We start from the raw sequence: 17478 nt of genomic DNA, 5'->3' as shown, positions 1-17478 counted from the left end.
TTTGGACAAATGTGTAAACCCACATGTTGTAAGTTGATGTTCTTAAATATTAAAAAGTGTTCCACTTGTTTGTTTCTTCTTGAGAATAAAGGCATAATGGATTGTCTATTTATCATTTCTATTTACTATTTACCAAGTAAAACATTAATGGACTTTAAACTGGAAATTTTTGCTTAGTGGATGTTTCAGAAAATTTCAAGATTTACATAAAGAAAAGTCAATTTCCCCAAACTCATTTTCCACTGGCAAATACCAGTTATTTTTCAAAAAAGGTATCTTGTCAGGACGCCTGGGTGGTTTCATCAGTTAAGCATCTGCCTTTGGCTCAGATTGTGATCCCAGGGTTCTGGGGTCAAGTACTGCATTGGGACATTGGGAGCCTGCTTCTCCATCTGCCTCTGCCTCTCTGTGTCTCTCATGAATAAATAACTAAAATATTAAAAAAAAAAAAAAAAAAAGACGGGTCTTATCTAGTTTGTTCACTGCACCACCTTTGAATTGTGCACATAATAGGTGCTCGGTAAATATTTACTGAATTGACAGTTGCAAATTCCGATAAAATCTATGTCATTTCCTCTGTGCTAGATGCTGCAGTGTGACGGATAACCATACAAAGCTCTCGCTGCTCAACTTTTTACCTACAAAAGGCATAATTCATATGGTTCAACCTAATTGTTCTCAAAAAGCTTTCCAGAGTATACTATGAAGGTAGGGGGACAGATATTACAAAAGATAGAAATGGAGAAATTTTTTCTCATAAGAAAAATTATTTTATGAAACGTGCCAAAGGCTTCAGGTCCTATATTAAGATGTTCTCAAGAATCACCTATTAACACTCCCAACATTTCAAAAATTAAACTAGATAGGGGCACCTGGGTGGCTCAGTCGGTTAACCTTAGGTCATGCTCTTAGGGTCATGAGATCCATCTGGGCATTGGATTCTACGCTGGGGGCAGAGCCTGCTTAGGATTCTCTCCCTCTCCCTCTGCCCCTCCCGCCCTCCCCACTGGCTCCCGCACACTATCTGTAAAAATAAAGAAGTAATTTTAAAAAATAAAATTAAACTAGGTATTTTTAAAGAGGTTCATTTTCACTTTTTCCATTTAAAACTACTCCCATTTTGGTGTTTATATACATATAGACATACTCACTTGTAAATATGCAAAATGTCTTAAGAACAACTCTAATAGCCCTTCCTTCTACAGTTCCAAGAAAAATCCAGACATACGTAAATTTACTAATGTCCTTTAAAGAAAGAGAAATGTTTCAAAATATGTGCAAACAAATCTGCTTTACTTTTCTAGAAATAAAAGAAAATCTGTTTAAACATGATAATTTCCAATTTTTATAAATTATTGTCTATCCAGACCTTAATATCACATAACTAACATTCGCAAAATCAGAACTCTTGAAAAATATGAAACAAAGAATATGGGTTATAGAAAATTTTAATATCAAATAAAGTACCATTTACATGATTAAAGTTTTGATTCCCATGTATTCTACTTAAATAGTGTAAGAGATTAACAAATAACAAAGCACAGTTTCCTCTTCACATCAAATGAAATGTTGATGGCCTACAAACTAGACAATCTGCCACGAATGACAATAAGCAAGGGAAGCACGTATCAGCAAGTTTCTCCCCAAGCTATCAAAAATGTCACAAGTTCATATTTTTCTTGTTTGTGATCCCAAAACTGGCAGCATCTTCATTTCATCCACTCTATTCTTATGTATTTGAAAAGCAGGTGTTATCCATCGACCACATGAGCACTGTTCACCATACCAGTTGAAAGAACCCAACTTGGCATTGCATTTGGGGCAAAGAAGCTGAAATAAAGGAACTGTGTTACTTCATTCACTCACTTTTATAAGACAAATAATTATCACTGGCAATACAGGATATAAAAACAGGTAAGAACAGTCAGTTAAGCACTGGACTCTTGATTCAGGCTCAGGGTCATGAGATCGAGCCCCGCCTTGGGCTCCGTACTCAGGAGGGAGTCTGCATCTCTCCTCCCTTTCCCTCTGCCCCTCCCCATCTCCCTCTCTAAAAACACAAACAAAACAAAATAAAAACCAGGTAAGACATGGCTCCTACCTTCAAGGAATTTATGATCGAATCAGCAAGATAAAATGCAACAGCAATTTATTGTTAACAGATGGTGGACTCTGATAATTGTGTAACAAGCATGTTGTATCCTGGGAGTTTGGAAAAGGACCACATTAATCCCAGTATGAGGGGAGAAAGGTTAAGGTTGAGATATGACGCAAGATTTCAGGATGAGGCATGTGTTGCCTTTTAAATCAGTCTGCAGTTTAAATATGTCAAACTAAGATCACCATGGCTAAGGAACAGGAAAGTGCCTTAGGAGTCTCATGCCAGTATCAGTATTGATATTGACAGCATGTAGGTCAGGCCTCAGATTCCTGGCTATTTAAAAACAAACTGATACTCCAGTAAAATAGATAAATTAAAAAAAAAAAAAAAAACAACTGAACACGTCTATATATTTTATTCTAATGTATTTAGAGCATTATTTTTTAAGTTTAGCTTATTATTTTGTGCATGACATGAGGCAGGGAGTCTTATTTTTAATATGAAATTATATAAGCTCTGGACATAAAACTCAGAAACCAAATTTGATTTACGTAGGTATCTTAAATTTTTAATATGACAAAATATACCACAAAGCTGAAATAAGTAACAGAAGAAAATATTCACAGTATATCAGAGGAAACATTAACATCTAGACTATTTAAAGAGCTCCTATAAATCAATAAGAAAAAGGCAAAATCCAGAGAAAAATGGATGAAGGATGTAAAGGAAATTTATAGAAAAAGAAGCTATAAATAGTTGGTAAGTATATAACAATATCGGTTCTCAGTAGTAGTCATGGAAATTCAAACTGTAACATTTTAAGATGAACATTTTTCATCTCCAAGGTTGATAAAACTTAACCAGTTTTATAATATCCATTATGCCAAGGGTATGGGGAAATGGGTACATACATTCAATGTTTGTGAAAAGCAAATCTGTATAATTTTTATTGTCAGGGTGGAATATTAGCAATATTTAAGATGTACACACTCCACAAGCCAGGGATTCCACTTTTAGGCCTATAGGAAAATTCAAAAAAATGTAGAGAAGTATGCACAAATGTGATGTAGAATCTTCCACAAAAATGCCTTTATCTTCTATGTTTTCCAGGTTAAATAAGAGCAGCAAGCCAAAAGCACAAGCCACAAGAGAAGAAAGAAAGAAAGAAAGAAAGAAAGAAAGAAAGAAAGAAAGAAAGAAAGAAAGAAAGAAAGAAAAGAAAGAAAGAAAGAAAGAAAGAAAGAAAGAAAGAAAGAAAGAAAGAAAAAAGTGGATTTCAAAATTAAAAACCCAACTGCTGTAAATGATACCACCAAGAACAGGAAGTGACTGCTAATGGGTACAGCGTTTATTCTGGGAATGATGAAAACAATGATTTTGCAAAAATCCTGTGAATATACTAAAAACCACTGAACTGTGCACTTTAAATGGGTAAATTATATAGTAAATGAATTATATCTCAATAAGCAGAATGGTCTGAAAATGTGGGTTTGAATACAAGGTGCCTCTTTCTAGGCAAGATGCTAACATAAACTAAGTTTCCTTACATATAAAATATTTTTTCTGTTCTACCTATTTTATAAAGTTACTGTATTTTTCAAATGAAATATAGTGAGTTTCATAAAATTTTCATTATACAAACTTTCATACAAACCATAAAAACCTTTATAATCATTAAGACTGTATCTTAGATTAAGAATATCTTTGAATTGGGGCGCCTGAGTGGCACAGTGGTTAAGCGTCTGCCTTCGGCTCAGGGTGTGATCCCGGCGTTCTGGGATCAAGCCCCACATCAGGCTCTTCCACTATGAGCCTGCTTCTTCCTCTCCCACTCCCCCTGCTTGTGTTCCCTCTCTTGCTGACTGTCTCTATCTCTGTGGAATAAATAAATAAAATCTTTAAAAAAAAAAAAAAAAAGAATATCTTTGAATTGGGGTGCCTGGGTGGCTCAGTCGGTTAAGCGACTGCCTTCTGCTCAGGTCATGATCCCAGGGTCCTGGGATCCGTCCTGGGATCAAACCCCGAGGCAGGCTCCCTGCTCCGCAGGAAGCCTGCTTCTCCCTCTTCCTCTGCTGCTCCCCCTGCTTGTGCTCTCCTGATCTCTCTGTCAAATAAATAAATAAAATCTTTTAAAAAAAAGAAAAAAAAAGAATATCTTTAAATTACTATTAAGTAAACCTGAAAGCGAAATGTGACCATCCCAGGATGCTCATATGAGCTGCATTCTTAAGAATTAACAGGAAATGAAAATGAATCTCTTAGCAAACATACGGAACTGAAAGATCAAGAAAAGAGATGCATGGAGTGAAAGAGAAAAAGAAAGGCAAAAAGAGAAAGAAACTTTAAATATAATTTAAAAATCCTTGATTTGCCCTACTTGTTACCGAGTTTGAGTTTTGTTAAATATATTCCAATTGGCTTACATTAGTCTTCTATTTGAAAAAATATAAATAGCCTTAAAAGGAATTACCTTAGACCAACTGCTCTCAACGAAAAGTGGTTTGCTATTTCAGACAGGCTGGATTTTTATTTAATTAATTAATTTATCTGAAAGATTCTCATCTACACTAGAAAGACATAATCTTCATAAGGTACTTATGATGGAGTGAGACACCAGTAAAAATATGGTTTAGAGTACAAGAAAGAACAAAATATAGATGATAGAATGAAACTGCAGAAAATAAAATGTGTTCTTACCTGTCCGTCCATCACGCCCAACAAAGTAGATTCCATCCACTGTACAGGTTCAATGAAATACGACGTACATTGAGCCTGACTCCCTGTGGTGAGCATGAAAGATGGTGTCACTCTCTTGTGGGCAAAGGCTATGGGACCACTTCCTTCATTATGATCCAAAATACTAGAACTTCGAAATAAAGATCGCCTGCAACCCCCAAACAAACAAAAACATTAATGACTTCCGAAAGGATGAAAAAATAGATGAAATGTGCAGTATTTCTTAGCAAAATAAATAAAATGGATTATGCTACTTTAATTTTCAATCACCTCTACAAGTAACCTGATTCGCTTTCACTCTTAAGAATTTATATTCTTCTTAAAAGCAGTTTTGAATTGAAATTTTTTTATTATTCAATTAAACGAATTCTTCCTACAGATTCTAAGAAAATGAAACTTTTAGTACATTTCGGCTACTGAGACAAGATAAAATCTCCAGAGGATAGAAAATATTTTACCTGCACTTTCTACATTTGTAGAGAAAACCATCTTTCAATCCTTGTGAAATGGTGGTTGGGTCAACAGCAAAGAGTTCTTGAGGTAAGTTCTGTAATTCTACATGAGATAATTAAAATGTACCTATTTGTTGAAATCAACTCTGCATTTTCAGACAAAATTCAGCTAATGTCAAACTGAGGCAAGAAGTGCTAACCTCAGAAATAAAAAAAATAAAATAAATAAAAATCTCCAGTGTTGAGAAATCAGGTGAGGTCAGAGAACATAGTGAAGAAGCCCTTGGGTTTTCAGCACCGACTGCCTGAGTTCAAATCCCAGCCCACCACTTATAAACCATCTGACCCTGAACAAGTTATTTCTTGCTAAACCACTCCTTCAAAAGGAAATAATAGTACCTGTCCCAAGGGATTACGGGGAAACCTGAGATAACACACCTGAAAACTTTAGCATCAGAGTAAAGAGCATCTAAAAAGGGCCCAGTAAGTACTAGCAATTATTACTTACCTGGATACTTTTCTGTAACCTTTTGTAAACGATACTGCTTATAAATTGCACTAGAAGTATCTACTTCACATCCCATTGCCTGGTATAATTTCAGTTGCCACTCAAATCCCTCATTCATCCTGTAAGGACAAACAAATATAAAGTCAAGTTTTCTTTAAATGAATAAAATCACATCGCAAAAACAGAATTATTTCTATAACAAAGAACTCACTTAGCCTCTGGTTTGATGGTCTGGAGATTTTCATAGGCTTTTTCAAAGGTGAGCTGGTCAGTCTTCATCATAAAAGCAGTCATTATAGCCACACTTCGACTAACTCCTGCATGACTGAAAAAGACACCTTTAAAATAAAATAGCAAATAGCGGCAATTAAAAAAAACAAAAAAGCCCAGCTCTGTATCAACGCTTAAGTTCAGGTCCACTTCATGTCTGTTTCTTCTACCCAAATAAGCCCTTTGCAAAAGAATTATTCCTTTCTTTATTTCCTTAAACTTTTTGAATTCTGGGGCTCCTGGGGCTCCGTCGTTAAGCGTCTGCCTTCGGCTCAGGGCGTGATCCCGGTGTTCTGGAATCTAGCCCCACATCAGGCTCCTCTGCTAGGAGCCTGCTTCTTCCTCTCCCACTCCCCCTGCTTGTGTTCCCTCTCTCGCTGGCTGTCTCTCTCTCTGTCAAATAAATAAACAAAATCTTAAGAAAAAAAAAACTTTTTGAATTCTGAACCATGTGAATGTATTACCTTTTCAAAAATAATTACACTAATTTAAAAAATTTTATAATGGCTTTGGAAAAAATCCAAAGCTCCTTTGCTCTTGCCATTAAGGGCCCTGAAGATCTGGTCCCAGGCTTCTTTCCATTTTACCCCTACCTTATGTCCTTTATGTAAATATTTAGAACAAGTGCTGGCACGCAGTAAAAGTGCTGATTCAATAAATTTAAACTCGTTATTACACTCCAATGCAACTGAAAAGGACTACTAAGACTTCCCAAATACCTATCAAGATTTTCTTTTTGGCATTGCTACGACTTACTCCGTCTTTCCCCTGGGCGTGGCTTAGGGCTCCTTTATGTCCTAACCAATTTTTCTCTCCCCATTTCTCATCAAACACCCTCTACCCCAAACAAAAAACACTGAAAATAATCTGCTTTTCCCGTGAAGTCTGAATAACCTTAACCTTTGTTAATCTCTTTTAATACACGATTCGCATCCAAATCTGCATTTCAATCATCTGGGTAAGTGTCTGGCTTCTCCTGAAGAGCTTTAAACTCTGTTTAGGTTCAGGGACTTTGTCATCTATCAGTCCCTACTAAAAAACATCTCGGGGTTGGAAGGGGGGGTGCTGCATAATGAACCAACGAAAACAAGTATGAATCAACAAAGCAAGAATGAATGAGAGCAAGCACGCCATCGGGGGCCCGCCTCCGGCCACTCTTCTCGCTCGGACACACGCAGCCCCGGAAGGGAGAGAGAGGAGGTTCTGGTGGTCTGACAGCCCCTTAGTCCTCCCCTAGGGTCCTCGGAGGAAGGGGCTGCGGTGGCAGCCTCGAAGCAAAGTGGGGCGGCTCCCCCATATGCGGGCCACTCACCAGTGCACCAACACCGCGCGGCCCTCGGCGCGGGCCTGGCTGATGAAGGCCACGCACCGGTCCAGATGGCTGAGCAAGTCAGTCTCGGGCTTGTCCAGCGCCAACACGAAGAGGCTCCGCAGACCCTCCATCCCAGCCCCCGACTTGTAGTCGGGCTCCTCCGAGTCCACCGTCAGCACGGCCGTGATGCCCACCTGCCTCAGGTGGTCCGGCTCCGCCACGGCCGCGGCTCCACCCAGGTACAGCCCCGGCCGCACCTCCAGCATCTGCCCGGCCGAGCTGGCGCAGCTCTGACTGTGCACCGGCCGCTCGCAGCCATGGCTCCCTGCCTCAGCCTCCAACATGGCAGCGGCCAGGGGTCGAGAGAGCAGGAGCCCTACCATCGAGTAGGCGGCCGGCTAGAACGCCCTTCCTCTGGGACAAGCCGGCCTGAGATGCTCAGGGGCTCCCTCGGAGGACCACGGCGACCGTGGGAATGTGTACTACGTGGGGAAGGTGATGCTGCGGCTGAGGCCGAGCAGCCCTCAAACCCGTGTCTGGCCCCAGCTCCCACAACTTGGTAGAGGCTAAACTTCCCCAAATACAGGGTTTCCCAGGCTCATAGCGCTGAGGCTTTACGGAAAGGGACAACAAAAGCAGCTGGACTCAAATCTGAAATGATGGTCCCACCGACTGAATCAGCAGTATCATTTTATGCATTTGGGGTAAAACAGGTTTTTTTTTTCAACACATATGAAAAATTGCATTTCTTCTTTTATATTTGTATTTATCTTGTAACTATTTTTTTTTCTCTCTTTGCCCAGTTTTTTAATTGGTATGTGAATCTCTTTCTTGCTGATGCATACTGTCCTATATACTTTGTAGATAGTAATCCCATGTTTTTGTACGCCCGTACCCTCCAACCAAAGACCGCCGGGAACCTGCTTCACTTTCTTATCATTTGCATGTTCACTGAAGTAGCATTTTTAATTTCCTTCAAGAACTTTTCCTATGCATTCATATTTTAGCTGATTGTTTGGTGCAAAAGGCCTAGTTTTCAGCCTGTCTTGGCTTTTGACATGCCTCCCTCACTGAACTTAATCATTTCTAGCTTCTGCTTTAAAGTGAAAGCTGTGTGAGTCTTCCTTTCACTTGAGCATTGAGAGACCATTGTCGGGTGGTTAATTGGCCTGGTTTCAATATTGTTGTGTCTCAGGGACTGGAGAGGCCCCTGGCGAGGGAGAGAGATTGGGGGAATGACTGGTCTGTGGAGCTTGAGACCATATATAACATTTATTACATTTGTCATCTTGTGTAGGTGTGATTTGTGGCCCCCCAAAACAATTACAATAGTGACATCAAAGATAACTGACCAGAGATCACCAGAGCAAATATAATAATAATAAAAATTTAGAAATGTTGGGAGAATTGCCAAAATGTGACAGAGACATGAAGCAAACAAATGCTAAATGCTGTTGGGAAAATAGTGCCAATACACTTGCTCAATGCAGGGTTGCCACAGACCTTCGATTGGTAAAACACGGAATACTTGTGAAGCATAATAACACAGGTACGCTTGTATAGGATTTGGGCTTATACTGAGTGATTTTGGACAGAGCCCAAGGAAGCGGGGCTTTGCTCTGGATTGGATGCTGTCAGGAAGTGGTGGTGATTCTATGATTGGGTATCTCAGTGCATTTTCCCTCTATAGGGAGAGAAGGCTACACAGATGCTACAGCTGTAATTGGTCCAGAGGTAGCAGTCCTGGTACTGGCATAAAGACAGACTCATAGACCAATGGGACAGAATACAGAGCCCAGAATTGGACCCTCGCATATATGCTCAAATGGTCTTCAACAAGGGTGCCGGCGGGAACAATGGGGGAAAATAGCCTTTTCAAATGGTGCTGGGAAAACTGTATATGCACATGTAAAAGAAGGGAGTGTGATCCCTACCTTAAAAAATATACAAAATTAATTCAAAATTGATTAAGGACCTAAACATAAGACTGTAAAACCCAGAGCGCCTGGGTGGCTCAATCAGTTGAGCATCCATCTCTTGATTTTGGCTCAGGTCACGATCTCAGGGTCATGGGATCGAGCCCTGCGTTGGGCTCCACACTCAGCATGGAGTCCGCTTGTTCCTCTCCCTCTGCTCCTCCCTCTGCTTGTGTTCTCTCTCATAAATAAATAAATAAATAAATAAATAAATAAATAAATAAATAAATAGAAATCTTTTAGGGACACCTGGGTGGCTCAGTCGGTTAAGAGTCTGCCTTCAGCTTGGGTCATGGTCCCAGGGTCCTGGGATTGGGCCCTGCATTGGGCTCCCTGCTCAGTGGAGAGTCTGCTTCTCCCTCTCCCTCTGCCTGCTGCTCCCCCTGCTTGTGTGCTCTCTCTCTCTCTCTCTGTCAAATAAATAAATAAAATCTTTTTAAAAAAATCTTAAAAAAAAAAAAGATTATAAAACTCCTAGAAGAAACATGGAAGTAAATCTTCATGGCATTGGATTTGGCAATGATTTCTAGATAGGACTTCAAAAAAATAGATGAACAAGATTATATCAAAATGTAAAATTTCTGCACGTCCAAGGAAATAATCAAAAGAGTAAAATGACTATGGAATGGGAGAAAATAATTGCCAGTCATATATCTGATAAGAAATTAATATCCAGAAAATACAAAGAACTCTACATGAGTGATACCAGCATTGTGGCTGAATAAGATGTTCCTCATCGGTGTCCCCCCACCCCCAACAACAAGTTGACATACATCCACTGGCAAAAGGGCCTTGGTGGGAGCTGTGAAATCCTGCACCATATGCCAAGGGACACAGGAAGTGTCTTGCCTTCCTGTGTGTGAGATAATAGGCACATGGACCTTGGTCCTGGCTCCAGACCCTACAGTGGCCTGTGAACCATCTTCCCTCTTGGGGAGGGAGCCTACAGAAAACACGATTTAAATAATCAACAGGGACAGGAGAGCCTTTGTGGAAAGCCAGGTTTCCAGCAGAGTTCTAGCAGTGGGAACAAAAGTATGTTTGGATGCATCAGAGAGGGTAAGATTGACTTTCCTCACATCACTTCTCCCCCAAGGCAGCAGAGCTCAGGGCCAAGAGAGGTCTCCCGGGCTTGAGCTTTATCCTGGGAGGCAGGAGGGAGGGCACGTGAGTGAGCACTGGCTTCCCCAGCTGTGCAGGAGCTACGGAAGAGGCTCATTGCTCTTTGCCCCATACAGAATACTGAATTGTGAGCTGCAAGATCATGGCGGGGGTGGGGGTTGGAAGGAAGAGGCTGAGAGAGCCACACAGAGGACTCTCAGAGGGCACTAAAGGGACATAGGTCCTACTAAGTGATTCAACAGGCCCATCAAGAAGCCTGCCCAGGAGCTGCTAGAGAGGCCTTGCCCCTGGATCCCCCTATCTGCCCATGGGCACCCCTACCGCTCTGTGCACCTCACCCACACACTCACTTCCACCCTGTGGCCAGCTCCTTGTGGGGGTGCTCCCAATGGCAGTGGCATGAGTGTTTTGGCAAGTGTCTAGAGAGCATGTGCAGAAAGCCAGCCTGAACCTTCAAGACAGGGAGAGACCGCAAACTTGAACTTTAGTGCCACCTTTGGGAAGACGAAAGGAAGGAAGCTGTCAGCGTTTGGCCTGGTGTGCTTCCGCATCTGAGAAGGCATTCACGCTTAAGAAATCTGCCACAAGAGGGAGCAAGAAGCATGGAATAGACGTATCCATAGCCGATTTGAAGGAGCCTCAGAATCTCTAGTGGGGCAGAAGGAAGATATCGCTCTCCTGAAGGCAGTTAGTAAAGACTGAGGGTGACTATTACTTCAGATGCAAAAACAACAATGCAAAATTTCAAGGAACATGAAAAATCAAGGCAACATGGTGCCACTAAAGCATCAAAATAATCTCCCAATAACCAACCTGAAAGACAAGGAGATCTGCAATTTATCTGATAAAGAATCTGAAATAGTTGTTTAAGGAAACTCAGGGAGCTACAAGAAAAGACATAAGGACAATACAACAAAATCAAGGAAACAATACAAAATGAGAAGCTCAACAAAGAGATAGAAATCATTAAAAAGAACCAATCGGAAATTCTGGAGCCGAGGAACACGTTTAATGAAATACAAAAATGCAGTAGAGAGTATCAGTATCAGAATGGATCAAGCAGAAGAGAGAATCCATGAGTTAGAAGACAGGAATTTTAGGGGCACCTGGGTGGCTCAGTCAGTTGAGCTTCTGCCTTCGATTCAGGTCATGATCCCAGGGTCCTGGGATCGAGTCTTGCATTGGGCTCCCTCCTCAGCAGGGGGTTGTGCTTCTCCCTTTCTGCCCCTGCTCGTGTGCTTTCTCTGTGTCACTCTCTCTCTCAAATAAATAAAACAAAAATTTAAAAAGAAGAAGAAGAAGACAGGAATTTTGAAATTATCCAGTCAGAGGAGAACAAAAGAAAAAGAATGAGAAAGAGTGAAGAAAGCCTATGTGATCTATGGGATACTAGCAAAAGAAATAATTTGCCAGTTATTGTAGTTCCAGAAAGAGAAGAGAGGGAGAAGGAAACACAAAACTTATTTAAGGAAATAATGGCTAAGAACTTCCCAAATCTGGGGAGAGATTTGGATATCCAAATTAAAGAAGCTCATAGGTCACCAAACAAGCTTAACTTAAAGAGATCCTGTCCAAGACACATTACAATAACATTGTGAAAAATCAAAGACAAAGAAAAAATCTTAAAAGCAGCAAGAGAAAAGAAGTTTGTAACTTATAAAGGAATCCCCATAAGGCTATCAGCAGATTTCCCAGCAGGAACCTTACAAGCCAGGAGAGAAAGGGATGATATATACAAAGTTTTGAAAGAAAGAAAGAAAGAAAGAAAGAAAGAAAGAAAGAAAGAAAGAAAGAAAGAAAAACACTGCCAATGAAGAAAACTCTATCTGGCAAAGTTGTCCCTCATGATTGAAGGACAGGTAAAGACTTTCCCGGAAAAACAAAAGCTGAGAGAATCCACCAGATATGCCTTTGCTGAAAGAAACCCTTCAAGCTGAAACAAAAGATGCTATTTAGTAACATGAAAATATGCACACATTGTTAAAGGTACGTATATAATCAAGCTCAGAATAATATAGTAATATGGTGGTGTGGAAGCCACTGAACTCTAGTATAAAGGTTAAAGGACGAGAATATTATAAGTAATTAGAGCTATACTATTTTGTTAATGAATACAATATCAAATAAGAGGTTGGGGCACCAGGGTGACTCAGTTGGTTGAGCGTCCGACTCTTGGTTTCAGCTCAGGTCATGATCTCGGGGTCCTGAGATCGAGTCCCACATCGGGCCCTGTGCTCCTGGGGAGTCTGCTTGAGATTCTTTCTCTGCCCCCTCTCTGTTCTCTCTCTCTCTCAAATAAATAAATAAATATTTTTAAAAAAAGAGATTAAATGTGATATCAGAAAATCAAAAGGGGGAAGGGACTAAAAGGGTAGAGCTTTTGTATGGATTAAAGTAGTTATCAGTGCCAAATAGACTGTTATAGCTATAAGACGTTTTATATCAGCCTCACAGTAACCACAAAACAAAAACCTACAGTAGATACAATACAAATGAGATGAAAAGAAGGGAATCAAAGCATACCACTGGGAAAATCATCACTTCACTAATGAAGGAAACAAGAAAGAAAGAAAAGAACAAGAGAACTACAAAACAGCCAGAAAATAATTAATCAGACTGCAGTAGTAAGTCCTTACCTTCAAATAATCATTCTAATTGTTAATGGATTGAAGTCTCCAAAGGCACAGAGTGGCTGGATGGATAAAAAGGCAAGACCCAAGTATATGCTGCCTGCAAGAGAGTCACTTCTGCTTTAAAGACACATGCAGGCTCTAAGGGACCAGATGGAAAATGATATTCCATTCAAGTGGAAACCAAAAGAAGGCAGGTAGTTATATCAGATAAAATCGACTTCAAGCCAAGAACAGTAACAAGAGACAAAGGTGGTCATTATATAATGATAAGGGGGTCAATTTATCAAGAAGATATAACAATATTAAATTTATACGCACAAAATCAGAGTACTTAGTATATTAAATACTAACAGATCTAAAGGGAGAAATAAATAGCAATAGAATAATAGTAGGGGACTTCAGTCCTCCACCTTCAACAATACATAGATCATATAGACAGAAAGTAGACAAGAAAATGTTGGAATTGAGCCATACGTTCGACCAAATACACCTAACAGACATATATGGAACATCCCAACCAACAGCAACAGAATACACATTCTTCCCAAGGACCCACAGAACATTCTCCAGGATGGATCATATTATAGGTCTCAAAACAAGTTTTAGCAAATTTAAAAAGACTGAAATCATATCAAGTATCTTTTCTGACCATAATGGTATGAAACTAAAAACCAATAACAGTAGGAAAATTGGAAAACTCATAAATTGGTGGAAATTAAACAACACACTGCTAACAACCCAATGGGTCAAAGAAGAAATGAAAAGTGAAATCAAGAAATATCTTGGTGGGGCGCCTGGGTGGCTCAGTTGGTTAAGCCTCTGACTTCAGCTCAGATCATGATCTCCGGGTCCTGAGATGGAGCCTCTCCCCACCAAAAAATCCAGCTCCCTGCTCAGCGGGAGGTCTGCTTTTCCCTCTCTGCCCCTCCTCCTTCTGTTCTCTCTCTCTCTCAAATAAATAAATTAAATAAATCTTAAAAAAAAAAAAACTCTTGAAACAAATGAAAATGGAAGTTCAACCTATAAAAACCTATGGGTGGCTGTAAAAGCAGTTTGAAGAGGGATATTTATAGTGATAAATGCCTACATTAAGAAATAAAAAGATCTGGGGCGCCTGGGTGGCACAGCGGTTAAGCGCCTGCCTTCAGCTCAGGGCGTGATCCTGGCGTTACGGGATTGAGCCCCACATCAGGCTCCTCCGCTATGAGCCTGCTTCTTCCTCTCCCACTCCCCCTGCTTGTGTTCCCTCTCTCGCTGGCTGTCTCTATCTCTGTCAAATAAATAAATAAAATCTTTAAAAAAAAAGAAATAAAAAAGAAATAAAAAGATCTGAAGGAAGTAACCTAACTTTGTACCTCGAGGAACTAGGGGAAAAAAAAAAAAAAGCAAGGTAAGCCCAAAGTTAGCAGAAGGGTGGAAATAACAAACATCAGAGCAGAAATCAATGAACTAGAGACCAGAAAACCATAGAAAAGATCAATAAAACAAAGATCTGGTTTTTTTAAAGGTAAACAAAACTGACAAAACTTTAGCCAGAGTCACTAAACCAAAGGAGAGAAAACAAAATCAGAAAGAGAAGACATTACAACGGACACCACAGAAATATAAAGGATCATGAGAGACTAGTATAAAAAATTATCTGTTAACAAATTGGATAACCTAGAAGAAATAGCTACATTCTAGGAAACATGTAACCTACAAAGACTGAATCATGAAGAAATAGAAAATCTGAGCAGACCAATAATGAGTAAGTAGATGAAATCAGTAATCAAAAAACTTCCAAAAAATATTTCCCAGGGCCAGATGGTATCACTAGTGAATTCTACCAAACATTTAAGGAAAAATTAATGCCAATCCTTCTCCAGGTCTTCCAAAAAATTAAAGAGGAGGGAACACTCCCAAATCCATTTTACAAAGACAGCATTTACTGTGATTGAAAAGCCAGATAAGGACACTGCAAGGAAAGAGAGCTATAGATCAATATCCCTGATGAATATAGATGCAAAAATCCTCAACGAAATAGTAGCAAGTAGAATTCAATAGCAAATTAAAGGATCACATACCACGATCAAGTGGGATTTATCCCTGGGAGGAAAGGATGGTTCAACATCCACAAATTAATAGATGTGATACACCATATATAACAAGCCCATAGCTAACATCAGACTCAACAACGAAAGACTTAACGCTTGGCCTCTAAGATCAGGGTCAGGACATAAGTGCCCACTCTCACCATTCCTATTCCACATAGTACTGGAAGTCCCAGCCAGAGTAATCAGGCAAGAAAAGAAATAAAACACATGCAAATCGGAAAGGAAGAAATAAACTTGCTTTTGTTTGCAGATATGTGATCTTGTATATAGAAAATCCTAAAGACTTGCCCCCAAAAAACTGTTAGAAGTAATCCACAAGTTCAGTAAAATTACAGGATACAAAGTCAACATACGGAAATCAGTTGCATTTCTATACACTAAAAACAAACTATCTGAAAAAGAAAGAAAGAGATCTCATTCACGAGAGCATCAGAAACAACAACTCAGGAATCCATGTGACCAAGGAGGTAAAAAATCCATACCCTGAAATATGAAGTATTAGCCTTTTCCATGGTAACCAAAGGAAAGGGGGAACGAGTGGGTGGGGATGCAAGGAGACTCAGTGGTTTGGTGGCAAGAGGTTAAAGGCATTCTCTTGTGATGTTTTCTATTTTCTGCGTAAAGAATCTGGCTTATATGCTGAGAATGAGGATGGAAGTTTGAGAAGAGTAGCCAGTTTGAGGAAAATTTAACAGAAAAGAGTGGAGAACGTCTGTTGAAGCTGACCTGTGGGGTCAGGCAGCCCAGGGCCTGGTCAGTGTTTGCATCATAAAAAATAAAAGTCTTCCATGCAGTAAAGGGCTAACTCTGTGGGCCTTGGTTGCTCAAACTCAAGCCTCAGGATAGTCTCTGATATAGAATCTATTGTCTAGAATAATGAAAAACTGGAACTATCTAAAGGGCTACAGGGAGTAGATTGGTTACATAAGTTGTATCCAGTCAGTGAGATACTAGGCAACTATTTTAAAGGTAACAAAGGAAATGGACAATGCCAGCTATGTTATAGTTGGTTTTTTAAAGCTGGTTTACAAATAGAAAACATGTCTTAGCCCACTTATATTTATATATGAAAAACATTGAAAGTTATATATCAAACCCTTAACAGTGGTTATTTTTGGGAGCTGGCTTAAGAGCCCTGCATGGTAGTCTTCACACACTTCATTCGATGTAGTTGGTTTGTTTGTTTTTTTTTTCAACTATTATCATTTAAAGAGTTCATTGTAGGGGCGCTTTGCTGACTCTGTCAGAAGAGCATTGACTCTTGATCTTGATGTCATGAGTTTGAGCCTCGTGTGGGGTATAGAGATCATTTAAATAAAATCTTAAAAAAGTAAAATTATTCATTGTTAGCAATTATAGATATTTATATCCTAGAAAAAGGGGTTACAACTATTAAGGGTTTATCTCCTGGACATTTTATGAAGCTATCTTACTCATTCCCTCAGTTTTATTAGTTTTCTGTTGGAAGTGAGCTTTTTAGCCTCAACTCCCTAAAATGACTATAAATAAGCTCCTTCAAGGATGGGAGTAGGAGACGCACGTGAATTGTTACTACAGAGCCTGGCTTAGTAAATATCTGTAAATCGGTCATTGAAGCGGAAGGTATTTAGCAGGTTCCGCATTTGTACTCTTCACACTAGATGACACCCATGACTCTTTGGCCAGTTAGATTTTCTCACCCTCCCTTGCAAGAGGGAAAAATAAGTATGACAACCTGTAAGAAAAGCAGGATGTTAGGAGAGGAAATGTGGGCTTTAGAGAGGGAGCTGGCTTGTTTTCTATCACGGAGAAAAGAGGCTCTCTGTCCTAGGAGTGGTAGCCCCCACCCCCACCCTGCCACGCCACAGAGGCACAAAGGCAATTCATCTGTTCATTTTATCACCAGAAACCCTGCAACCTTGATAAATACGGATTAAGCAAAAATTCTTTTAATTGCTAAGAGAACATCAAGTGTGTGGTGGCTTGCATGTTAAGAGGACACCTGTTTTATGTAACATAACGTGATCACACGAGAAAACACATCACCCAGCCTTTCCTTTCTTTGGTTATTTCTCAGAAATTTTTGGCTACAGTCTCATATATAATTTATCATTTTCGTCTTTAAAAATACTTTCTGTAAGTGCATGTGTGAGCCATGAGCAAGGAAATTTCCCCTCTTCTGCCCCATCACCTCCCCATCAAAGTCCAAAAACGAACTTCCTCTTTCTATCCTCAGCATGTTTCCCGGACCCTCCTATACCCAATGAGTTATCAGTAAATGCTTGTCCATGGTGTT

General features: G+C 39.8%; 1 protein-coding gene across 1 annotated transcript; it reads right to left on the bottom strand.

Moving 5' to 3' along the window:
- Positions 1-1432: 1432 nt before the first annotated feature.
- On the bottom strand, positions 1433-7785 carry DUSP12 (dual specificity phosphatase 12). Its single transcript, XM_045784567.2, has 6 exons — positions 7380-7785; positions 6009-6122; positions 5798-5916; positions 5296-5392; positions 4799-4985; positions 1433-1830 (listed from the first exon to the last, which is right to left on the bottom strand). Exons 1-6 carry the CDS (start codon positions 7760-7762, stop codon positions 1669-1671), a joined length of 1062 nt encoding a protein of 353 aa, XP_045640523.2. The 5' UTR covers positions 7763-7785; the 3' UTR covers positions 1433-1668.
- Between the last annotated feature and the right edge of the window lie 9693 nt (positions 7786-17478).

This window comes from Ursus americanus, chromosome 2, assembly GCF_024610735.1.
Source record: "Ursus americanus isolate L20-20 chromosome 2, mUrsAme1.1.p, whole genome shotgun sequence".
NCBI lineage: Eukaryota > Metazoa > Chordata > Mammalia > Carnivora > Ursidae > Ursus > Ursus americanus.
This window is presented reverse-complemented; position numbering and strand designations above follow the sequence as displayed.

Coding starts and splice junctions, on each gene's coding strand:
- DUSP12 (XM_045784567.2), bottom strand. CDS start 7,762: ATGGTAGGGCTCCTGCTCTCTCGACCCCTGGCCGCTGCCATGTTGGAG. Junction 6,123..7,379: donor CGCGCGGTGTTGGTGCACTG/GTGAGTGGCCCG, acceptor TGTCTTTTTCAG/TCATGCAGGAGTTAGTCGAA. Junction 5,393..5,797: donor GGTTACAGAAAAGTATCCAG/GTAAGTAATAAT, acceptor TATCTCATGTAG/AATTACAGAACTTACCTCAA.